General features: G+C 43.6%; 1 protein-coding gene across 1 annotated transcript in view; it reads left to right on the top strand.

Annotated features, from left to right (window-relative positions):
- The window catches only part of LOC108897630 (SH3 domain-binding protein 4), a 30,840-nt gene extending 4,585 nt beyond the window's left edge, over positions 1-26,255 (top strand). The window contains exons 2-5 of the mRNA XM_018697356.2: positions 10,813-11,037; positions 11,995-14,357; positions 22,217-22,405; positions 23,548-26,255. Of these exons, the coding sequence (XP_018552872.1) occupies positions 10,914-11,037; positions 11,995-14,357; positions 22,217-22,405; positions 23,548-23,772 (2,901 nt within the window). The 5' untranslated portion in view covers positions 10,813-10,913 and the 3' untranslated portion in view covers positions 23,773-26,255. The remainder of the gene's footprint in view (positions 1-10,812; positions 11,038-11,994; positions 14,358-22,216; positions 22,406-23,547) is intronic.
- The last annotated feature ends 216 nt before the right edge of the window (positions 26,256-26,471 follow it).

Below are 26,471 nucleotides of genomic sequence, written 5' to 3'. Positions count from 1 at the left end.
TTGGTCAGAAACAAAACAAGACATTTGAAGACATCACATTGGTCTGTGGGAAATGATCATTTTCATGCTTTACTGTCACTGATGATGATGAACCAAAAAAATGGATTAGTGGAGAACAATGGTTAGTTGCAGCCCTGATGTCCAGACAGTGTTTTACATGGCTCAGTCTGGTTTCCATTCATTTGGTGGTTGTATGAAAATCTATTCAAATCTGACCAAGATATGTACTCTATCACAGTGACCATTGTGTCTGCTGTTCAGTTGATAACATACCAAAAATAGAGCATGGAAGCTCATTCATGACCTTTGAGACGGACAGGAAGATCCAAACTCAGAGTCCACAGACTGGTTTGTTTTCTTTCCCTGGAGCTTTCAACCAGATCTCATGGTTTTCCAAAGTGGGTGAATTTTGCCCAGTTTCCATGGAGCGTAATTTTCATGGAGAGGGAGATTTTGAATATCATCAGACTATTTGTGTGACTGAAATAGAAAGGTTAGCGTAAGACTTTCTATTGCACAAACTGCAACTATTATCTTGACAGGAGAGATTAAAAAAGGAGTTTGAGCTCAGATCGTATCTTGTCCATTCTTACTTCATATTGGCCGGCGTGTTCATGTTTACTTTACTTACTAAAACACAGGCGTCTCCTCCTCAGTTTGTCTTCCCTCCTCTGAAGAGTTTACCAGACGTTCTTATTAAATGAACTGTCAATACACCAGCAGCACTAACGTTTTAGATGACAGGATCTGAAATGACCTCAGTGTTTGAATCTGCTTGTGGACCCCCCCCCCAATCACTGAGGACCAGATCTTTGGTTGCAGCTGGACCTGAATAGGCTTCATTGTTTGAATGGATGCGTGTGATTCCAGATAAGCGACCCCCCCACACCCTCTTCCCTCCAGGGGTGAACGTGCGTCTCCTGGTGTCGCTGAAGCTCAGCTCCAACTGATTACAGCACGTGTTACGACAGCGAGGGCACGGCTGTGGTTGGCAGCTGGTGACCACTTCCCACCCTCACCCCCCCAACCTTACCACGAGCCCAGGGCCACCCTTGTCAGCTTTACTTGTCAGGGACTGAAGCCAGCCATTACACCAGGGGTGAGTCATCCTGGAGCCAAGTCGTTCCCTAACAATCCCCCCACCCTCTTCCATGCGTGGTGTCAGCTGGAGCTCAGAGTGAGAGTTCAGTGCAGCCTGTGGGTCATCTCCACCTGTTATCAGGACGGAAACACACCTCTTATCAGCCAGGTTTGCATCCAGTGTTTGAACTGAAAGCTCCGTGGCAGGGTGTAAATGTTACTCTCTCTGTGTTTGTGTCTGGACACCATAACTGCAGCAGCTAGCTGTGTGTGTGTGTGTGTGTGTGTGTGTGTTAGAGGGTCAGTACTCCAGCAGCACCTCTAGTCTTCAGAGCAGTCCTATTGTTTGAGTCAGATTGAAATATGGAAACTTTTTGATTGACTGCCATGTTAACCCTCAACAGTGTTAAGGTTATTGATGTATCTCTGATCCCTTAAATTTAGTTACTGAATGTGACATTTTACAGCTACAAGGTAAGACTGACACTGCTGTGTGGTGAGAGTTTCTGAGTTCACTCAAACATGTCTTTGGCATTTAAGATGTTTCTTGTTACTTATCTTCTGACACATCTGTGATAAGCTCATATTCACCATTAACCAGGCTCTGGGAAATGTAGTTAAAGTAGATGTCATCTCTTTGATCAACAAAACATCATATTCATCCCACTAATGTCATTAATTTAATGTCAGTTGACATGGAAGCTGTGGTATCGCTTGTCACAGAGTTTATGGGTCTCATAGTGGAAGAGAAAAGAAACATGGTGATTTAAGAGTTGTTATTTCCCACCTGTAGAGCTCTGATGATGAGCAAAGTAAAGTGAACTCAGTCGGTGAGGAACCTGTTATCTCTCCTCTCTTAGCAAAGAGCGATGTAGAAAAGGTTCAGGCTGCAGCTTCCCATTCATCTCCGCTGCTGAACGTTGATTTCACAGGTCATATCATGATAATAAGAGGGCCTTTATTTGACCAACGCTTGGGTAAATATAGTCAGATCACACTCAGTATCAGCAGATACCCAACAGAGAAGGACTCGAACTTGATCTAGTTGTCTGGTGTGTTATGAAGATTGCAGACTGCTGGATTGCTGCACACTACTCTTGTTAAAGAGGGGACTGAGTGTGTGTGTGTGTGTGTGTGTGTGTGTGGTGGGCGGTGATGTTGGGGGATAGGGCTGTATAGAGGAGTGTGTGTAAAGGCATTGTTTTCAGGTTCGTGACAAGACTGGCAACAAGGAGAGCAGCCCAATGAATTTCCTGATAAAAGCCCAGACTGACAGTTTAACATGATCTCTAACCTTCCCTTTGTCATCAGAAGAATGATAAGTTTGACTTTTTCTTCTTCTCCTCCTTCACTTGAATAATGCATGATTTCATTTGGAGCTTGGCATTCCTCACATTTCTCCTCACTTCATCCCTGCAGCCATTCCACCTTGGTATGTTTATATTGTGAAGTAAAGGGCTGAATAATGGCTGCAGCTGCTGCAGCACTGACACAACTGCACAGAATACATTAGTAAAACAAACCAACTAAACTGCTGTCTACAGCCGTACAGTATCTAGCATAAACCTTTGTAAATATGTACTTTAACAAATGTACCCAGTGACTGACAGAGCCAGGGTGTTTGCAGCTTAATGTTTTAACATGCACAGTTTATTGCCCCTAGTCAGCAGCATAGTACTCTGAGGAGAGCTTGGAACAGTGTGGTGTATGAAAAGAGAAACTGCACTGAAACTTCCCAGTCCACATGTTTGTGGCTTTGTCTCAGATCAGGTCAGGCAGCTGGTTTTCAGGCTGCGTGGACCTCAGGCTATCAGCAGACTCCTGATGGTTTGGAAAGTGTGAGCTAATGAACATGGTTTGTTAAAAAGGACAGCACTGGGCGGTGATGTGTCCTCTCAGTGGAGCCGGCACATCATACAGGGTTAGAGGTATCTTTTGTATTAGGGCATTTATTTTGCTGGTTCAAGCTTCTCAACAGGATTTGCTGCCTTTTCCCTGTTGAGCTCCAGGAACTGTGGAGCTACAGAAACTATATTGAGGAAGTAAAAGTCTGATTCCTGTGAACTGTGAAGATCAGGGAAATCAGGCTGACAATGGACTGGAGAGGGACACAGCAACACAGTGTCTGTGTTGTTTTGTTGTATTTATTTTGGCATCAGTCTGATGTTTGAATGTAAACAGAACATGCTGAGGTGGAAAACAGAGGCTGAGAACTCCAAGGTTTTATTGTGATTTATTTCTGCAGTAGAAAGTGAGCAGTGAGAAAAATAGCAAATGAAGTTTAGCTCCTCTCGTATTCTCTCTCATTGTCCCAGCTGCCGCTGTCACGTCTCTGCTCACATACTCTCTGACTCTTTTTAGACTCGTCGAGTAGCTGACAACATGAGTTTGTTTTTGTCAATAAACATCACAAGTGTCCGTCCTTCGTCCTAATATTAGTAAGTGACCTCGAGGTGTGTGTTTGGGACTCTACTGACACCAGGAAGTAAAGGACCTTTCAGACCTGCAACCCTGTGTGTTAATCTAAGGACAGTTTGTGTGAATAAGCGAGATGGTTATCTGACCAACATTTTCATATCAGCACCAGTCAGACTGAATGGTGTCAGATTAAAGTGAAGGAGATTAATGTGACGCAGCCTGTGACAGAACCAAAAACTCTCCTCTTCCTTTTGAACTCGCTGCTGCTGTTTATGCAGGTGAAGTTCCTGAGATTCAGAAACACTTCCCTGATCACTGGACATGTTCCCGCAGTGGAAACATCCAAACTGTAAACTGAACGTGTTCTGTTGTGTTTGAGATACAACAACATGCAGGGAGGAAGATGACTGTAAACAATACAGGTTAGTCAAAGTTAGACACAATGGATTTGACAATGAAACACCTTTTAACAGTCATTATATTTCAGTGATGATGTTTGAGGCGTGGCTGTGACATTGAGGCGTGACTCTCCAGATGAACAGAAACATGTCTCTGTGACAGTTACTGTGTACTCTGCGGTGCAGGCTCCGCCTCGCTCCAGGACGTGACATACTGGAGCTTTGTTTCTCAACACTCAAGGCCTCAGCAGTGTTGACTCAGTACGAGACTGTTTGTGTTCGTACGTCTCTCGCTGAGCTGCTGCCTGAGAACACAGCACCTGGGCTTCTCTCTTTATCTGACCAGCTAATTCAGGAGCCGTGAGCTCGTCAGCTGATAAACTCTCCCTCGCTGGAAACAAGACCAGACCACTCTGCATGTTTGTGGCTCCAAATGTGCAGCAGGGCTGGGATCAGTTTAACAGAATCCCATCACAACCATATATTAAACTGTGAATGCTGAAATACATGCCCTTTGTTTATATCTGCTCCCTTTTAATTAAATACATTTGAGGAAATAACACAGTGGCTGACTGAGCTGTGGTTCTGTCCTCTCTGCCTCTGCTGTCATCATCTGCACTGTGTGTGCTTGTAGAGTGTTAGGTGTGTCTTACAGTATTCATTTTGCTGGTTTGCTGTTGTTGTCACTACATTATGTAAAGTGCTATTTAAAGGCTGTGGAGTCTTCTTGTAAACAAACACTGCTCTGTTTATTTTCTCTCTGCATGTGTCCTAACAAACATGTTCAGTGCATCTCATTAGAAAACATTAGCAAAGAAGATTTCAGGTGGATTAATACTTTAAGGGACGTCCTGCCGTACATACTGACGCACTGATAAACCCCAACATTTCTGCAGTATCAGTAAATACATGTGAGTGTCGTCCAGTAACAGGAAGCCAGACCGAGTAAAGTGATGTTTAGAAGGCAGTTTGCATTTTATTCTTCAGTCTCCAGCCCTTTCTGTGTGCAGATTGTGTCCATACATGAATGATCTGATATCTTTTCTGATGTCGAGTCTTAAACATCCTTAGTGGACTGTGAGTGAGCAGATGAGAACAATGTGCTGAAGGCGGTGCTTTGAAGGAAATGTGGTGGGCAGGGAGAGTCAGCAGAGATCCGGCTGCCTCTCATCACAAAGGCATTTCCTCCTCAGCTACTTCCTGCTCAGGAGCAGTCGTCCTTAAACTCGCAGCAGAGCCTCGGCCCATGCTGAGGGGTCGTACGGAGTCTTCTGGTCATCACCATGCTTTTATTGCTGAACATCGTTGCGTCTTTGACCTTGTACAGTGACCAGTTTTATAGCTCAGGCCTCATTAATGTTCTCTGCTGTCTCCTCCTCTGCACAGATTCACACAGAACACACTGTCCTGTTAATGTAAGTGTTGTGATGTAAACACAGGTACTATCGACAGTACAACAACTAAACCTTATTTATTCTGTTTTCTGATGCTGGTAAATATTTGCTAAGAGTCAAACTTAATACAGATGTTTCAAATAAAAAGAAAACAGGTCAAAAACTACTCACTGAGCTTCTAATACTGACAATATTTTTGTGTCTGATGCCAGTAATATTCATTATACTGTGTAAGGCTGCTGAGTTTAGGGCACCATCAGCTCACTGACTATTATTATTATTATTGGTGAAGAGTTGAGTCAGTTAAATGTCATAAAATAGAGAAAAATGTCTAAATGATGCCTTCAGATGTCCAAAGTCCAAAACCCCCAAAATATTCTGTTTAAAATGTTATATGAAGAGCAAACAGTTAATTGTCTCATTTGAGAAGCTGCAGCCAGAACATATTTACTATCTATTATAATATTTATATTTTTGCTTGCCAAATAAAAAAGATGCCAAATAATTGTCAGGTTGAATTTTGGGGAAATGTGTCTAAAATTAGGCTCAAGACTGTTTCTATTTGATGGAACAGTGTGACGATGAAAACGAGAGTCGCGTGTTTGAATATTACAAAGCTTAAACAAAGAGCTTGACTGAGAGCAGAAGAATGTGATTCTCCCCAAACACTGAATTTAAAGTGACGCAGAGGAGAATTCAGATTTCCATTTGTCATCTGGAAGTGAAAACATCCACTCTTCATATTTCCATGAGCAGACCTGTATATGGCAAAAAAACTAGCAGAACAATTGTTCCTACTGCCGATCGCCATCTGACTTTAAACCCACAAACACACTGAATACATGTTTACAGTGAGAGAGAGACGCAATAAAACCCTGAATTATTTACACCAAACATTTAACAGGCTGCAGATCGTCCAGTGAACTCTGGTGCAGTGGACTGCTCTGCAGGCTGGGAGAAGATCATTTGGTCATATCTTTTGTTTGCTGCTCTTCTCTGCAGAGTTGTTTAACGGCACTGATCCACTGTCAGCCCAGTTAAAGCTCAGGCAGCCTCAGGCTGCCTGCTGGTCTGTCCTTCAAACTGTCTGCAGCAGGAGGAGGAGGAGGAGGAGGAGGGAGGCTCTGTCGTGTTAACTGCTCCTTCAAACTGATAGGACTCTCCAACACTAACCACAACTATGAATATAAAATTCTAATGATGTCTGCCCTTCTCTAACCTCTGCCCTTGTTTCCTGTCTGGACTGTGGGGTGGTCATTGTCAGTGGGCATCAGGAGCGGTAGCGTGTTGACCTGCTGAGGCATATAAAAATATATATATAATCACTCAGCCATTCCTTCACAGTCCCAGAGGAAGAGCTCTATGAAGCTGCCACCCATGGCACTCCTTTCATTCAGCAGTTCACTTCCTGTGGAGTGGATGTCCCCCAGGAAAAGGCTGGTGCCAAGTGGTTTTTTATTACAGATTCACAAGGAAAAGACAAAGTGTCCTTGATAGGGCACACCGGCTGCGGAGGTGCTGTTGATACACTGAGGTGAATGTAAACCTTAAAGGTTTAAACATAACAAAGAAAAGTCTAGTTGCAGTCTGTGGTGATTGTACAAACCACGTTGCCCTGTCCACTGGTCTGTTGTGTCACAGTAATCACACATTCTCAGTGGCTTCACTTTTGTTTCTAATGATCAGGGTTTAGTTACTTGATGCACATTTATTTCTGCCACTATAACCTTACTTTTGTAAATCTCATCTGCGCTGTGTTTGCTCCTCTTTTTCAGAGGTGGAGATTTTTTCCCTGCTGAACTGACTCTCAAATACTGTGTATGTGTGTGTGTGTAGTAAAGCTGGTAGAATGCATAATAGTCCTCTGTTAATGTCTCCTCCTATTATTTGCGTGACCCTGCTTTAAATGTATCTGAGGACTAAGACGCACACTGCAGACAGAAACCATGACTCCAGCCTGCTGCGACTGTTTGATACAAACATGTCAGTGTATTTGGGGCAAAATGATTGATATTAAATGAACACAATGTCAGACTGAATGACTGGAGTGAAACAAAGTGTCAGTTCAGTCTGATTAACAGGTCAGCAGGTTTTGCTTTTCTGGTCACATACATCCTCATTAAGCCTTGATTCCTTCAAGTCTTTTTATCTGCTCATTTCATCTTTCTGCAGTGCTTTTCTCTGCACAGGTGAAGTGAAGCCAGTGACCTCAGAGAGCCTGATAAAGCTCAGCTGTCTTCATGACACAGTCTCTGGATCTGTACATGAAATCTGAACAGAAAATGTAGAGTGATGGAAGTTCTGTGATGGTCTCTGATGAACTCTGAACTCGACTTTTTCTTCCAACATCCTCAAAGACTAATTCCCTGGACTTCCGCTTCGACTTCAGCATTAACAGTATGCACTGAGTCAGCAGTTCGGTCTTGTTCCTGTGTTGTTTAGGTTCTGAGGAAAGTACCAGAATTGGATCCAAGAACTTTCCCTCTTGACAAAATCCCCCAGTGAAACACATGAAATATTGTTAAATGTTAACTCCACACGTTATGGCAGTCTGAGCTAACGGCCGAGCGGTTAAACTCCACAGAAATGTTATTAGAGAGGTCCAGAGGGAGAGTTTTTGACACGCTGTCAGCAGAGAAGCTGGCTGAGCCTCATTACGGCCTCTCCAAGCGCCTTATTACCAGGCAGCATGTGGTGATTTGCCATGGCAGAGTCCTCTCGTTGTTGTGCTCTCTCAGATTTACATGCAGAGCCGTCCCCACCCACAGTTGTTCTGTGGTGGGAGTTGAACAGTGCAGGGTGGTCAGGCTGAGGTTTAGATAGCTGCTGCTGCTGCAGACCACCCAGAGTTTACGTCTGACCTCGCCTCACCTCCCTCTCCCCCCACCTCCCCCACCTCCCTCTGCTTCAAAGAGATGAGATCCAGACGTCATACCATCAAAGTTGCACAGCATGCTAACATCAGGATGGAATTAGCAAGGATCGAGTCGCCTTCAGGGTCTGACGAGCATGGATTACTGAATGAGATACTCATATTTTTAGTTGCTGATGGTTGAAAACACTGCTGAACCAGTGTGTACCAGTCAAACTGTATCAACCAACACTGTAGTCTTTATCCAGTCTAAGAAGGCTCAGGCACTAAACATGGTTGGGTTGATGTAGCAGGCTGTGATGGTTTATAGACTGTTACATACTGTAAAGTAGCTGACCCTGCATGTTTTAAACACTGAAATAATAACCCAGCCTCAGTGAATGGGCTGGTAACGGTTTTAAAAGCACTGTTGAATATTTCCTCTGAAGTCCTAAATGTCAGTGGGAAGTGGTTCATGGTGACTTCTAGTTTTGCAGCTGAAAACAAACACTTAGAGACGACCTCTGTGCTCTTTCTGTCTCAGGCTGTGTACGTGTGAATGTTTTTTAAGTAGCAAGAGGAACAACACATTGTTCTCCTTTTAGATGTCTGAACAAACAGTGAGTTCAGTGAGTGTCACAAAAAGCAAGAAATAAAGTTTTATTTGAACTAGAGTTGGCTGATATGGTTAAATCATCATGATATTATCAAGAAGATTTGTTAAAGAAGTAAAAATATGCTAGAGCTGTCCCGAAACATTTCTAAATGACATGGCATCCCTCATTCCTTCTTGTGCATGCTGGCTCCTTATCACAGCTCACTGGGACACTTGACTGCAACAGAGCCGTCGTTAATATTATCCATGACACCTGTGCTTTTCCTGCTGTGACAAGTCAAAGACTTGACCAATCAACTCAAACTGAAAGTCTCCACAGAAACATGTTTATTGAAGCTTGGTGAGGCAGATTTCACTGCAGGTGAAATCAGAACGTCTGCATCAGTATTTAATCTAAACATAGAAAGTGGTATTAATGGAGTGGAGTGGTTGTGGTCTCTGTGTGCAGACTGTGACAGTGTTGCCTCAGAACTGTTCCAGCTCTAAGTCTCCTCCTGTAAAAGTGTGTCAGTAGTAAACTGTCATCAGCCTCTTCCTCTGTGCAGCGTGTCGTCCCTGAACTGACACTGACATGAATTATGAATTGAACTAAAAAGCCTGGTGTCTCTCAAACCAGTGTGTGTTCCACTGACCCACATCTGCTGTGTGCAGTTTTTCACCCATTTATTTTTTCTGCAGTCATCATATTTAGCGGTGCAGATATTTGTTCATAGTTAAAACAAACCATTTTCAGCTAAAACAGACCTGTGATCCCAAACTAACGCAGGTATGATGGGTCAACGTGAACCTTTAGTGTTGAACTTGCCTCTCTACAGTATACTGGAAATGCTGTGTGAAAACAAAACACAAACCAGTGTTTCTATGGAGGGGGACATTTTGTCACATTGATATGTTGAGCATTCACTCTGACATTATTCAGATTAAAGGTTCAGTCACACCAGCATTTATTTTAGTGGAATCACTGCAATTAACGAGCCCGTCCTGGCATGGCTGTGCAGAGGGTGTATTATAACCTCTGGTGCTGTGTCCAGTGATGGCTGAAGCTCTCACCTAACCACGCTCAGCAGCAGAGAAAACTTACAAAGGGCCTCTTTTGAGGGGTTTCACATCTCAACAGTCAGGGAAATAACCAGAGACAAACTGACAACTGCTGTCTTTTCATGGGATTCATTGACAGGGAGGAAAACATAGAATATTAGCCATCCTTAGCCTGTAATAGGTTGACAGCAGTCACTATGGAGGATGCACTGATAATGTGTTTTGTTTAGAATAAGTAGCAAAGTAGTGCTGTAGAGTCAAAACAGGAACAAATATGTTCAGGCTGCTGCACAGATTTACAGTAACGTACCAACAACTTTGCAATCATCTATGTTTAAGCTATGTTTAAGTCAACACATGACTAATGATCACGTCGTCAGATGTGCAGCATGTACACATCAGTTTTTTCTATTACGCTCTGAAAACAGCTGCACTCTTTGTAAATAATGAACAAACGGGAGATTTTTAAATGTTCATTTTCCACTCGGTTTATCAGTGTGTTAACGATGCCTAGACATCATGTATCAGTAAGGGCTAAATTGGTATGAATAAATAAACTGGTATCTATGAACATTAATCAAACATCTCTACTTATGAGTCAGAAAGCCAAAAACTCTGCGTGAAATTATTTGTTATTCTGTTTAGATTGATTTTCTAATTCTCCTGTTGCTCTGATTCTGCACATGAAGATTCAAACTCCTGAGAGGAGGATCAGAGTTATTTAGAAGACTTTAATCACACATATATTTATGCACATCCACTTTGTACTGGCATTTATTGCTTAGTTTATGTTGTGAAAAACAAGTGGGTGGTTGAAAATCACATACACAGGGCGCTGAGCATGATCAACAAGACAAGTTTCAAAAGGCGAGTGGATGGAGAGTCAGGATGTTTGACTATGATGCATACCTTAACTAATGAATAACAAGAGAGAGAGAAACACTTAACGCAGATTATCAAACAACTCAACTCTTTTTGTTATGCTAAATGTAATCCAATATTTCCTGTGTCTTTCAGAGATCATGGGAGGCTGTTGACATCCGACTTGGCCACTGGTTAAAGGAAACCCACTAGAGTAGCCTGAACACACCAGCTGGTGCACAGTGACGGGTCTGAACATGGCTGCCCATCGAATCAGAGCCACCACCAACAACAACACTTCTCTCCCTCGCTGCAAGTCCGAGGGGACGCTCATTGATCTCAGCGAAGGAGTGTCAGAAGCCAGTCTCACTGATGTCAAAGGTTAGCTGCTCAAACTGGAAAATGCATTGAAGAGAGACAAAGTCACCTCTGTAGTGACACAAAACATTCTTAGAGGTTATTGCAGTCTTAAAGTCATCACAATGGGCATGTGTCAATTTGAGGATTAAAATGATCTTCATGCTGCTTTTCTAGGTCCAGGTTGTGCTAATTTAATAATTTATATCATTAGAAACTATAGTACTATATATTACACTATATATTTATGTTATTATGCTGCTGGGAGGCACTGAAAAAATATAGTAAATTATGTGAGACCATATCATCTCCACCAGATTTACATCATATATGCTTTGTCATAGTGTGTTCTGGTAATATAGCAAAATAGGTATTAAATGTCATTCTATGTAAAAGGTTTTAAAAAGTTTAACTTGCTGATCCCTGCAGAATCCCTGTACTTTGTTCAGTGTGTGCCTTCGAGAAACACAAACAGCAGGAGCGGATGAATGAGTGAGCAGACTTTCAGTTTTCCTCTCGTCTGTGCTGGAACAGATTGAGTGGATGTCTGTGCTCTGCTTGGTTTAAGCATCTGGTAGTGACAGTCCATAGCTGTGTGAGATAGCCTGTGTTTTTATAAACATGCATAATGATGATCTCCTTGTAAGTGGTACACTTCTTTTGTTATTCTTATTAACTGCTCTGCACATGTTGGCTGTAGAAATATACATGTTTCAGTCAGGTTTCTGTTCTTTCAATATTTGTGCAAGTAATAGATGATGATGTTCTGACTGAGTGTCCCCGGCGGCAGTTAAAAAAAACAAAACAAACAACAGACAGTGGTGTAGGATGTGACGCAGGGAAACTGACATGAAAAGGCTAAGGGCGACTGTGATGTGAAAGATGTTATAAATCAAATACATTACTACTTGTGGACATTCAAGTTTTTTCAGTCTAGGCGCTATTGTCCACCTCTACCTGACGTTGTTCTGTTTTTTCCAGTGCCTTCTCCCAGTGCCTTACGACTGGATGCAACTGCCTCCTTCGGCGCTGCCAGGGAAGTCGTTGCCATAAAGGACTACTGCCCATCCAGCTTCACCACCCTGAAGTTCTCTAAAGGGGACCGTCTCTATGTTCTGGACTCGTCAGGAGCAGAGTGGTGGTACGCCCACAATAACACAGAGATGGGTTACATCCCTGCAGCTTATGTGCAGCCCATCAACTACAGAGACTCGTCCTTCAGTGACAGTGGGATGATTGACACTGTGGGAGACTGTAATGAGGAGGCAGCCAAAGAAATGGACCTTTTAGGAGAGTGGGCAGGAGTGATTCTGAAACCAACCACCTTCCAAAACGGAAATCCTTTTGCAACAACCCATACCTCTACAAACCCCTTCCTAAATGGGGGTCCTCAGAGCTCCCTTGATCAGAACAGTAATGAGAAATCAGTCGACCTCCTTCTGTTTGACACACTCACTTCATCAGTTCCCAACTCCACCAGCAGCACTGCCGACATCAACGGTTTTGGCAGTGGCATTTTTAACTTGAGCCCTCTTAGTCCCACTGTTGGGGTGGGGCAGACGTTGCGCAGGGACAACCCATTTTTTAGAAGCAAGCGGTCCTACAGTCTGTCTGAGCTGTCGATCCTGCAGGCTCAGTCCGACGCCCCTCAGGCCTCCACTGGTTTCTTCGGAGGCCTGAAAGCACCGGCGCCAGAGCAGTTCCAGAGTAGGGAGGATTTCCGGACGGCATGGCTTACCCACCGCAAGCTGGCCAGGTCCTGCCATGACTTGGACTCACTGGGTCAGAACCCAGGCTGGGGCCAAACGCAGCCGGTGGAAACCAACATCGTCTGTCGCCTGGACAGCTCAGGAGGTGCTGTCCAGCTTCCGGACACCAACATCAGCATCCACATACCTGAGGGCCATGTGGCCCCGGGGGACACCCAGCAGATCTCAATCAAAGCTCTGCTCGACCCACCGCTGGAGCTGAACAATGATCGCTGCACCACTGTCAGCCCTGTGGTGGAGATCAAACTCAGCAACATGGAGACCAAAACCACCGTCACCCTGGAGATGAAAGTTTCCGTCGTGGTGAAAATGGAAAGCAGGCAGACAACAGAAGTCCTGTGTGTCAGGAGTGATTGTAAAGAGGGACCTTACACTCCCATTCCTCAGGCCTACATGTACGGGGACACAGTTCAGGTGTGCCTGGATAACCTTGAACCGTGCATGTATGTGTGTGTCGTGGCTCAGTCCCAGTCCATATCTCCAGACTCCACCGTTTGGGAGCAGGTGGTTAAAAAGATCACCTTGGGAGTGTATGGTCCCAAACATATTCACCCGTCCTTCAAGACAGTTGTGGCTATGTTTGGCCATGATTGTGCCCCAAAGACACTAATGGTGGGTGAGGTCGGCAAGCAGGCGCAGTCTGCACCACCAGTTGCACTGCAGCTCTGGGGTAAACACCAGTTTGTCTTGTCCAGACCGCAGGACCTCTGTGTTGGAGTTTACTCCAACATGGCCAACTATGAGGTAAAGGCTAGTGAGCAGGCCAGAGTAGTCCGGGGCTTCCAGGTTAAACTAGGCAAAGTCAGCAGGCTTGTCTATGTCATTGCCTCACGCAACGCTGAAGATGTTTCTGATTTCACCTTAAGAATCCAGGTCAAAGACGACCAAGATTGTATACTTGCTCAGTTTTGTGTCCAGACACCAACACCACCACCCAAAGCAGGTCCAAAGACATCAGTGCAACGGCGCTTCCTGAAGAAGAAGGAAGTCGGCAAGATACTCTTGTCTCCTCTTGCCATCGCCACCAAGTACCCTGTTTTCCAGGACAGGAGGATAAACAACTTGAAGTTTGGAAAATTAATCAAAACTGTCATCCGCCAAACAAAAAATCAGTACTTGCTTGAGTACAAAAAAGGAGACTTTGTAGCTCTGTTGAGTGAGGAGAAAATCAAGCTGAAGGGCCAGCTGTGGACAAAAGAATGGTACATTGGATATTATCAGGGCAGAATGGGACTGGTCCACGCAAAGAACGTGCTAGTGGTTGGCAAAGTGAAGCCCATTTACTTCAGCGGGCCTGACCTTACGACATCGTTGCTTCTGGAGCAAATACTGAAGCCCTGCAAGTTCCTAACATACATCTACGCCTCAGTAAGAACTATACTGATGGAGAACATCGGCAACTGGCGAGCATTCGCAGACGCCCTTGGATATGTCAACCTGCCCTTGACGCATTTCTGCCGCGCAGAGCTGGACAGCGAACCTGAGAGAGTTGCATCGGTGCTGGAGAAGCTTAAGGAGGACTGCAACAATACAGAGAGCAAAGAGAGGAAGTCCTTCCAGAAAGAACTCCTGACAGTAAGTTACAGCCTTGGCATCCTCTACTCTTGCAGTGACTTAGCATTTTCTCCAAGCCTTTGTTTTGCAAAAATGCAAATTGTTTTCCCCAGGTTTAAGTTTTGAGTGTCGATTTCATGTGTTTTGCCCTTCATGTGTCCAATTAAATGGCCATGTGTTTCTGTCTGTATCCCCCTGGTAGAAGATTTCTCTCTCAAAGCACAACTCCTCCTTTCTCCTGTTATCTGCTCACAGCTGCTTTAGGCTTTAGGCTGTGGTCCAGTCGGCTAATTCTGCTGGGAGTGCAGTCGATAAGTGCTGTGTAGGCATCGAGCTCTAATCAGGACCTGAGGAGCAGTGGAGAGCAGCAGAATACTTTGTCCGCACTTGAGCGTCTGTTGTTTGAGTTACAGAGTTATCGGACAGTTTGTATACACTGTGCTGATCTTAAAAATCCAATTGATTGCTCAGGCTGCTCTGATAATATTCTATCTTTATGTACATATGAATCAAAGACCATAGCGGGGAATACAACACAGTGGATGAAACAGACCCCTAGTCTTGTATTGATAGAGTGAAGTTACTTATGGAAATGGCACCATAGGCAAATTTTGTGCACCAGTTTAATGGGCTGTTTATGAAGAAAACAAAGCCAAAGGTACTTGCCATATGTAGACTGAACTAACAGTATAACTGTTCTGTTCTTAGAGTAATGACAGAGCTGTGTCTTTTCCACAAAGCATTTGCTTATAATTAGAATATCAGATGGTTATTCTTCAGCCAAGTTCGACATTAGTTGGGATTTTACTCGTGCCTTTCTTCTCAAAGTGAACAGATGTGTCTGCAGCAGACGAAGCGTCTCGTTTATGCCTCGTGCTTTTTTCTTTTCACAAATTCAGCTTTTCTTCAAAGTAGACAAAATGCTGAGCTGTGTTCACTGTAAATGTGCAAACCAACTCTTTCCGGCAGTTGGGTGTGCATCTTCTGTAATGGAAATGTGGATTTTCAGTGTCGCCTCAGGCAGTCGGGCTCGAGTTTCTCATCCTAAACATTTAAACAACATCATATCTAGTCTGACTTATGCTTATGGCCTGATGCGCCATAAAACTTGGCATTTTCATTTTTATTTCATGCATCTCTGTCCGTTTGAAATACTACAGCATTTTCAGAGAGTGGGAGCTTTCCCTTGTGCCTTTATACCACTGTCCCTACTCTGTCAGTATAAAATCCTGCTGAGAGACTCTGTCAGAGGTCATGGATGTACTTCAGCTGAAGTAACACGGAGCAGAAACACTGTAATTTACTCAAGGTTGTAAACACTAGTTAGAACCATTTATAGACAGAGAAACTGCAGTATGGAAAAGAACATAATAAAAGGTGGTGACTGAAAATGTGCCCTTTTGTGGGTGTACAATTCATTTCTGAATATAGGTCTGTTTTTATGTTATTTCTGTCAGGATTACAGCTAAACTACTGGTTACTGTGGGGACAATCACGCACACAGCAGTCCAGCAAATTTGAAATCACGAAAGCTTTTTGTTTAACCGACACAAATATGCTGCTTGTGCCATGTGCAAACATCTAATGTTTGTTTTCTGTCCTCTGGAAAGTGGATTTTGTTGCGTGTGTGGGCCTCAGAGGAAAGCAGGGTGAGACTAAAGACTGTCAGATGAAATCCCTATCTCTCTCTCCTCTTGCAAACGTACTGTTTTCTATGTCAGAGCGGACCTATCTCTTATGATTTGCTGGTGTGTCATTTGACATGGACGGAAATCTATTTTTAGAAGAAAGAGAACCAAATCAAAAGCTTTGTGGTCACAGCAAAGAGCTGTCTTTGTGCTCAAATGTCTGAATCCATTCTGGCCTCCTTTGATTGTTGTTGGAGAGTGGGACCGTCAGCAGTGTTTGCACACATATACTCTATATTTTGTACAAATACAGAACTTTCCCTTCTCTATTTTTTCTATCCAGCATCACCTGCATATCTTAGTATAACAATATTAAACATTTGTAGAACATCCCAGTGGCCAAACTGAGATATAAGTGTGTTGAATATGATAATGATGGTCAGAGAGACAAAAATATGAGGTGGGCTTTGCCTCTGGGATCGCTGTACGTCTCTTTTAATGGTCTTGTGACAGAGTTGTTTTTTGGTATTGCATGGGGGAAAATGCTCAGTACAGTGTCTGAGCTGAGCAGTGTCAGTAACACAACATGTGGGCAGATACGACTTAAAGTAATACACAGTCATAAATCTGAATATTTGTAGAACGGCGTTACTGCAGGATGTTAGAAGTAGAAAATAAGAGGGAGAATTTGGCATCCTTGCTGTGGAGGGAAAAAGCTGTTTTGATACTGATACTGTTCAATAATGTAAACTGAACTTCACTGAGCAGTATTAATCCAAATACTGTCTGAAGCCTTGTGATATAAACCATCAGAACAAAGCAGGAGGATAATGACATCTGTTAATCAGTCGTCGCTCCATCTGTCTCTCTGACAGATTGCTACTGGCCTTACAGCCGTGAAATGTTCAGAGCACGTTCCTGCTCCTCAGAGGATAAATCCTAGTTATTTTGGTGATCTTCTGACTTTAGTGCCATCGTCATCACTTTAACATGAATTAATAATCAATCAGTCGCTGTATTTCAGACACATTAGCTGCAGATATTCATGGTACTCAGAGGATAGATTCTTAACATACACCTGCACACACTGTTACCAGTTCTGATGGTTTGATCCCATGGTTTGTCTTTAGCAGAAAGCAGTAAGAAGCCTGAGGTCTCAGAGTACAGGCTGATATTCATCATGTGTCGCTGTGTCAGCTGACTGATGGCTCGATGCCTCTCGCACTCATAATCCTAAACCAGAAGAAAAAACAAACCTGTGGAAAAGAGTGGAACAGAGCGCACCCATGTTTTATTATTATTATCATCTCACTGTTATTACCTTGTTGATTGTTGTGAAGTATCATATGGATCATTTTCTGTCAAGTATCTGAAACATGGTCAGATAATTCTTAACAAAACCAGAAGGACTGAAGTAGACTCTAATCAATGATAAGTGATGACAGCTGTCATCAGATGTTTGATTCATTCATTCACTCTGGATGTTTCCAGGTAGTAAAGAAGCTTCCATCATACATGGATCAGTCTGGACTCACAGAGCAGTCTGATGTGAGTCTTGTTGTGTCGTGTTGTCAGCGGATGACGGAAAGGATCCAGGTTGTGTCTGTTGGATCTCAGGCCTGCAGATGTTTCCTGCTTCATTGTTCAGAATCGAAACAGAAGCTTCAGTTGTGGACCTGCAGGCGCCTGCAGTCCATACGACCCCTCTGTCCTTCCCATAATCCTCCTTGACCCAGACCCTCTGTGCACACATGACCAGGGCCAGACTCTTAACTGGTGCATTGTCTCTGGCAGGTGAAATCTGTTACATAACAGATGATGATTTCTGTTTATCGTCGGCATGTGGCAGCACTACACAGTTCATTGGACTGATTAATATTAATTGTATTTATTGGTTTATTAATAAGTCAGGTAATGAAAAGTGTGAGTAGTGGAGGGTGTAGTTGTTCTTGTGTGGTGCTTTTCAGCCTCAGTGTGAGAACACAGAGCTGACACAGGACTCTGCAGTTACATCTGAATTACATCACAAAGAACTGTGAAATTTGGTTTCTTCTGTGATGTGTTGGTGTCTTTGTTATTTTGTATACTTCGTCTTTGTGTTAGAAATGCTGCTCCTGATTTTATAATCACAGTTCTGTTTAATTGTGACTTTGTACAGTATGTTGTGTTCATTGTCCTGTGATGATACTTTCCTGGTTAATAAGCATTTCTGTAATATCAACAGTTTTACTCTGTCTAATGTGAAAGGGATTTACTCATAATGATGAAGGCACAGACAGTTATAACCCATCTCTGCAGATTCCTTCAGCTCTTATTTTGCTTTTTCTGCCTCCACAACTGAAGTCTGAATTCCTTCTGTTCAGCTGAAGAAGGAGAAGCACCAGGGAAAACCCTCCTGTGCCTCCTCTGGTGTACCGACTGCAGATTCCATAAAATCTTGAGGCATGAGACCACAGAGGTGGAACCTTTGTTGTATCTTGGTGCTAAAAGGGGATTTTCATTTCAAAGCTCGGCTCTGCAGCCGAGCGTCTGACCCCTCTGAATTATTTGCGGTGAGATCAGTGTGGCAGATAGAGCCTGGGAATAATAATAACATCCTATTTCTGGAGGAGGCCTCTGAAAACTGGAGAGGCCACCAGGCCCATTATGTGCGATTAGCTCTGTGCTTTCCCATTTTTGTACACAGATCAACATTTTTTTTCCACAATCCCCGGCCTCCTTCCTCTTTTTTTTCCTTCACTTCCTCTTCCCCCCTCCTTCAGTGGCTGGGTGTGGTGAGCTGCTGCTTTTGGAATAATTGACTGAACAACAGATCACTCACTCTCTGGAGAGTTGGCCTTGTTTGGGAATGTGCGGCTTATTTCAGAGGCACTTTGTGAAGAATGAGCAGAGCTCACATGTAGGGTAAAAAGTCACAACCAACAGCCACAACCGTTTATCCCCCCCAGGATCCCCAGGTCTCTGTTTTTCACGAAAAGGTAAAGAGATGAGAAAGGAGGTTTAAAGCAAAACTGGAAAAGGAATGAAATTGCAAAACCACGGTGCAGCTAAGATGGAGTGTTGAGGCTGTAAATGGGAAAGGTGGAGGAAGTCAGATGGAAAATGAAGATGGGATAGAAAAATAATAAAGAGAAGATTGAAGTGGAGAGATTGAGTGTTGGTTTGGTAGCTGAGAGGAAAAACAGAAAGAGGACGATGGAGGAAACAAGTAATTTATCAAAAACCTCAGTGTTGGTCATTCCAACAGTTTTCTGTGAAAGTAGAGGGAGTGTGTGTGTGTGTGTGTGTGTTTCGGTGTGTAACGACAGACATGATTGAACCGCCCGCTTCGTTCCCACATCAACGTTATCTCTGAAAATATGTCTGCAGGAATTTTCTTCTCGTTTTGACAAGCAGATGATTTATGCAGCGGGGGGAGCTGCAGGGCTTCAGAGCGCTGATTGCTGAGCTGGTGAAACAAACTCTGTGGCATTTAACTAAAGCACACACACAAACTCCGAGTCCCATAACCCGTCCACATAGACCAGCTGCTGACATTTTAGAAAAACACAGCACAGCATTTAATTCCTCCACAGTCGCAGAGTATTGTCGCGGTGTGTAGAGGCTGTTTAAATTGCAGTAATGACACAGTGCACACGGCTTCATCTACTGCAGTGCAATTATTAGTTTAAACTCAGACTGCAGGCTCACGGGGCACAACGCTCAGCGATAAATACTTTACAGCACGCCATCAAAAATTTACAGCAGCCAGAACGTTTCCAACTGCCAAGATGTGCCAAGAAGAGACAAAAGTGCAGCTTGACCAAACTTCTTAAAGCTCTGACCAGTGGAGTGGACCTCAGACCAGAACAACATGAGACTGTCAACACTCTGTAGTTTAATAAAAGTCATTGTTGTGTTAACTGCCATCAGTCTTGACCTTGGAAACAGTAGTTGGACACAATCATGGATGGATTATGAGACAACAGGGCACAGACAAGGAGACGACCACCTTCTACGTAGGATCAAGACCCTCAGACTCAAAGAGACATTTGTGGTGTATTTGTGTTTTCCCATCATGCTTTGTGCCGATGCAAATAGAAGATGTGATGTTGTCAGTCAGTCAGTTAGGTGTGGACTGACAGACGCCCCAGTGATGTTTATCCTGTAGCAGAATGTTTGCTTGGCATTGTCAATCCAGCTGCACTGCACTGAATAAACTAAACATAACATTGTTACCAAGCAGCAGTCCTGTCCAGTCCAGACTTAAAGCTGTAGGAAGACAGGAAGTGATCTCCTTTATTTTGGTGGGGATTTCCTGTCGAGGAAACAGGTGCTTGTTAAAGAGGTTATCTCCCTGGCACTCTCTTCCCCTCAGCATCCACACAGACCCAGAAACAAACAAATGTCACTCAGAGTCAGAAGGAAACATAACTTATATCCAGACCTGGTCACTGGACTGCCCTGAGTGTTTCCTCTGTGATGGATGTGATTTGGTGGCAGCTCTGCAGTGTCTGATTGGCTCACCGCCGCTGCTATCTCATCCCCTGGTCTCATCTCAGGGTGAAAGAGGCTGCTGGAGCATGGCATCTGCATTCCTCTACCCCCACCCCCAGTCTCCTCCGTCCCCCTCCGTCCCCCTCCGTCCTCCTCTGTCCTCCTCCCCCCTTCATATCCTGTCGTTCCACACATTCCTGCACGTGGAACTGAAACTCAAAGTGGAGATTTTCACCTTTGCTCTGTTGAGTCCGTAAGTCAAAGGCTGTGTCAGGCTGTGTCAGGCTGTGTGTGTGTGTGTGTTGTGTGTGTGTGTGTGTGTGTGTGTGTGTGTGTGTGTGTGTGTGTTGTACTGTTGGGTTGTGTGGCAAATTTAGGACAATCTTTGAAAGTGAGAACAATTTGCAAATGGAGGACGTTCCTGGAAAGTAAGGAACTTACTTTTTTGCTATGTTGGGAAGTTTTGAAAACATTTTTGAAGTGTGGATGTTTTAAGAAAAGTGAGGATATTTTACAGAGCAGATTTGGGAGTGTTGACAGTGAGGAGAGTTTTGCAAAGTTAGGACACTGTCGTCTGAGGGTTCAGACTCTTCCTCATTGTATTTTACTTGATTTTTGGTTTCTTTATTCTGATCTGGTTCAGTTCAGTATCTTCAGTCTGCGTTTTTCTTTCATCTCTTGTCATCTCACCTGGTTTTAGATTTATTATTTGAATCAGGATCCTCATAAGTATAGAAGTACAAATGCGTGTGCACCTGTGTGTGTGTGTGTGTGTAAATGTGAATGTAAGGCATGCATGAATAACATGCATTATCCATTGGAGCATTTGCATGTGCCACATTTGTGTTTGCCGATCCCTCCTGACATGCTTCAGGTTGTGTCTGCTGTAGGAACAGACTGAGTCTCCACAGCATTTTCTTTTCCCACAAACAGCAGTCATCAGGGCAGAATTGATGGAGACAGAGGGGCTGATGGGAGGAGCTGGGCTCCTGTCCAGACTGGTTAGACCCAAACAAACAGGAGCCACTTTGGCACGTTACATTTTTCTCCCTCATTTCTTGCCTCGTGCAGCAGAGCCTGAGGATGGAGATGTTGTTCAACTGTGCAGACTTTGGTCCAGAGCAAGAAAGTTTCACGATTATTGTTCATTAGTGAAGCTGGCGTTGTCTCTTACACCATCCTCAGAACTCTGTAGTTATCCATATGTTTCCTTTAAGAGTAACTAACTGGGCTTTAGACTCTAATCTTGACGAGTGCAGCACTTGTTGTGTCCTGCTGTGAATCAGCCTGTACTGTGTCCCCTCAGTGTTCTGCTCTACCAGCACTGGTCGCCAGGCATTTTCCTCTCCTGTGACATAAATCCTGAGCAGTGCTGTTGAAGCAACACGAGGCTCTTATTTCTATTTCCACCAGAAAGCATCTGAAAAATGCACAAAGCTGAGATTTGCAGGGGGATTGGGGAGGCAGGCTGTGGAAAATAACAGTGGATCAAGTCAGTGAAATGAAACCTGTAGATGTACATTTATTAGTCTCTTTGTAGAGTGTGGTTTTAGTCAACCTCCACTGACTTTTACTCAGGCTCCATCTTCACCAGACTCCAGACTTGTTAACAATTTACTGTCGTCCTCTGTACCCTGTTCGCTGATTCCCAGTCAGCTCATATCTGATGGTTTTTGTTTTTACAGCATCTCCTGAATCCAGGATCTAAACCTCTACCTAGCTCCATCATTTCAGGCTGTACTACTCTTTTATTTATAATTGTGTCTCCCTTTGCAGGCTCTGTTGAAGATGGACTGTCAGGGCCTCGTGGCCAGACTGGTCATGGACTTTGTTCTCCTGACCACGGCTGTGGAGTTGGCCGGGCGCTGGAGGGAGCTGGCCGAGAAGCTCGCTAAGGTTTCACGCCAGCAGATGGACGCTTACGAAGCGCCACACCGTGACAAGAACGGGGTGGTGGACAGCGAGGTACGGAGATTAATATCCATTCATCCAGTACTCATACAAAACAATGGGGCATAGAGATGTGCTTTATATACCATCGGTGTGTGTTGCCCTTGACAGGGCTTGACTAGTTAAAAAAATAGAGCAGTATGATTCAGTAGAAATGAGAATACAAACTGCTTTAAGTTAAGTCACTGCAGACTTCTTCTTGCTGTTGTTATATTTAATGCTGTAGCGTGATGAAAGAGACAGTCTGCTATGTATGGAGATGTCTTCTAAGGAGACATCTTTAATGTAAAAATGTGTAATTTGTTCTTTTTTACTTGTATTTATTTAACTGTTGCAGCTGTGTGTCGTATACGCTCAAGTCAATGCACTGTTCTGTTTTTCTTAACCAGTTAAAAGAGCTTTGCAAGAAAACACCAACAATCAATGTCTAAACTTTCACAGTATTTCTCAGGTGGAAAAATGTAGAGTGACTGATGTAGTTAGAATATTTATTAAGGTTTAAATCATATCATGAGCTGACAGTGTCATAGATCCTGCCTGTTGAGGCTTAGGGTACTTTTTGGGGTCTGTACAGTCCAGGTGTTACAGTCCAGGTGTTACAGACATCTGTCAAAGGTTGACAGTCCACACCACAACATAACCATCATGTTCAGATCAGATCAATACATTTGTAAAAGTTTTCATGTTGAAAAAAAGCACAGAAAGCACAGAATACTCGATCAATCTGCAGTCAGAGAGAAATCTGTGCTTTCAGTACAAGGTGTTCAGATGTATCAGCAGATCATTGAGGGTGTCTGCAGGTCTGAAAGGCTTGAAAATAATGGATTTCAGTTTACAAGGTCTCAATTGCCAGTTCCATTGTTCCAGACCTCTGATGTTATTTAAAAGTCACGTGGAGCTGAAATAAAGAGCTCAGTGTTTAAGAGGTTGATCCTTCCATCCAATGTCTGCTGTTTGTCCTGGTTGTGTTTAATAATAATCATTATTGTTACATTCAGCTCAGACAAACGTGTCAGTGAAGTCATCACTATGACTATATCAGTATGACTGTGGGAAACAGATGTTACATTTCAGTCTGTGTGGTTTTAAAAAGTCTTGGTGTAATTTGTGGAGCCCTGCAGGACCCTGTCATGAGACTGTCCTCTCTCTGTCTGCAGGCCATGTGGAAGCCGGCGTATGACTTCCTGGTCACGTGGGCCGCTCAGATCGGTGACAGCTACAGGGATGTGATCCAGGAGCTGCACATGGGCCTGGACAAGATGAAGAACCCCATCACCAAACGCTGGAAACACCTGACTGGCACACTCATCCTGGTCAACTGCCTGGACGCCCTGCGGAGCTCCGCCTTCAGCCCCGCCGCTCAGGACGACTACGCCATCTGAACTTTCCTTCATGACTCCATATCAGTCCTGCCGGTGTTTTCGAACACCAGCTCACCTCGCTCGCTCCTCTGGAGCATTAGAAAAGTTACACAGTGTGAAATGCTGCATATCAGCCGTCTGCTCACTCTGAACGCCACTACTGCTGTCGTATATGGTTGTTTTGTTCCTGCGGCGCTGCCTTCAGGTCCTCGTGCCCAGGGGATCATCACCGGACTGCCCCCACGTCTCCGCCAAACAACACAGTGCTGTATGGAGCTCGCAGTATTCACAAAGACTCTTTTAATAGTTGCTGTCTTGCATAGTTATGTATTTTTGTACTCTTATTATGGCACAGCATTTTTTAAAGCAACACTTTGAACCCCTTTGGTTTAGAACTGTGGATTGAACGCCAAGAAAGACACTTTTTCAAGAAAAGACACTTTTAGATATTGTTTCCTTGTTATCGTAGCCTTGTCATGTGTCAAATCTGTTCTATTTATTTGTACATCAAAGAGAGAAGTCACTGTTTCTTCTCTTCTTCAGGTTCTCTCTCTCTGTGGTCCTTCTCATTTCAGAGATCTGGATATTCAGCTGTCAGTCTGCGTTTTTTAAGGCGCTGGCACTGAAGAAAACAGGATAATTTATTACTCTTGCACACCCAAGTTTTAATCAAGCTGTAAAATGATTGCTGAAACGATGAGTCATCTTAATCATTTTACTGAAAATTCATCAACAACAGATTTTGATAGAGTCTTAACTGATTAATTGTTTGCAGCAAAAGCTGGGTTTTGGACTGTCGGACAAAACAAAGACTGAAAATATCATTCGAAAATTGCAATAGCCATTAAACTGTTATTGTATGAGGCTGACAGATTACTCCTGACCTTATCAACAGCCACTTACAAAACAGTCTCAACTCAGGGTCCACTTTCTCACTCTGCTCTTGTACTCTTGTACTTTTTTTTGCCTTTATTTGGACAGGACAGTGGAGAGAGACAGAGCAGGAAAGATCCGGGAGTTGAACCAGGGACCAACTCATCAGCAGTTTTTTGCTCAGATGTAATGAAACTGTAGGTGGTCAGACTTGTAGGACGAGGGCGTCCAGATGATTCATGGCAGGGGTCACGTATAGAATGAGGCTTTTAATATGGACTCTGGTAGAGACTTATAAGATCTTAATAAAACACTTCTAAGCACTGTGTCCTGTGCACTTGGGTTTTGCAGTAAGATGATTTTGTAACTATTAAATCTCACTCAGCAGTAAATATCACTCCTAATAGGAACAGTGATGCTGGGCTTTGGACTGAAGAGTCGCTGCCAGGTCTTGTAGTTGAGATTCATCACTGAGTCAGAGAAAATGTCTGCTCGTGTATGTATATGGAGCCAAATAAGCTGAGCATCCTCTTGGCACGGTGCCTCGTCTGGGAGATTCTGGACTTGTCCAGACCCCTGTAGTACTGCTGGTGCCGACTTCACAGAGTATCATCACATCACATTTTGATAACCACATGTCCTGCAGTTCTCCCTGCACATCAACAAAGATAGAGTCTAGGAACAGGTTCACATCCTTCTGGATGGCAGCCTAATCTTGAAAGTGCTGGTTAAATTCAGTGATCCGTGATGCGTCACTGATTTGCCTCAAAAAGACGAAGCTTTGCAACAAACGATTTCATTTGTGTAAATATGTGCAACAAAATCTTCTTCCTCAAAAAGTTTTGTTCAACATGTTCAGATAGACAGAGAACAACTCAAGAACCGAGGTCTGCACCCAGTCAGGGCTGCTCAGCTCAACAAGGCTGTGACCTTTTCCTCTCAAAAACTGTCCCACAGCTGAAGCCAGCACACATCTGAATGTCCAGGTTGTATTATGCATCAGTTTCTTAAAGGAAAGCTCGAAACTCCCAGTGATTTAACCTTCTTGGTCAGATGAGATTAATCGTTCTCACCATGGTATCCACCCAGCTGCTTCCTGGTGATACTGACACCTAGTGTTCAATGACTGCATTGTAATATAGTCAGCAAGCCAAATATAATTTTAGTCATATAAATTAGTGTTTCCAGCTCGACTGTACAACTTTCATTGTTTAAAAGCTCCAGAAGGAGTGAGTGAGTAGACCTTGAGTTGAGATTGTTTTCTTATCAATTAATTTGTTTAATTTTTGATTAATCAATTAAAATATTTTTCCAGCTGTATCCTCCAAAGAACAGCTGAAGCTTAACCACTCTTTGCTGTCTCCTGCCTGTTTTTCTTTTGTCCTTTAAAAATACTCTTTAACCAAAGCTTGCCAAAAATGAATACAACTCTACACAGCTGACCTTGTACCATGTTGAGACCACTGTTGCAACGACACTGTCTGTCAAAGCTTTTGGTTAGGGTTTGTCTCAGTGCTGCATACTGTATAATGTGGTAGTAACACATCCAGTGGTGACATTGAAAAGCTTTTTGTGACTGCATACTTTTGTGGAAAAGACTCTAAATAAAATGTAAATATTTGTACACACCATTTGTCAGGTTGGACCTGCTTCTGGCTGCAGGCCGGTGTGATGATTTCACTGTAAAAGCACCATAAGCACAAACCGAACAGAACATCAGGAGGTTTCCTTATCTGAAACAGCAGCAGCAGGTCATCGTGTTTGGTGTGTTATCAGTGCTCTGTTCATGGGAAACATCTCTGATAATGCACCATCTGAGAAAAGTGCAGTGGAAGGTAAATGGGCTG

Source organism: Lates calcarifer, linkage group LG1 (genome assembly GCF_001640805.2).
Source record: "Lates calcarifer isolate ASB-BC8 linkage group LG1, TLL_Latcal_v3, whole genome shotgun sequence".
NCBI classification, from domain to species: Eukaryota; Metazoa; Chordata; class Actinopteri; family Centropomidae; genus Lates; species Lates calcarifer.
This window is presented reverse-complemented; position numbering and strand designations above follow the sequence as displayed.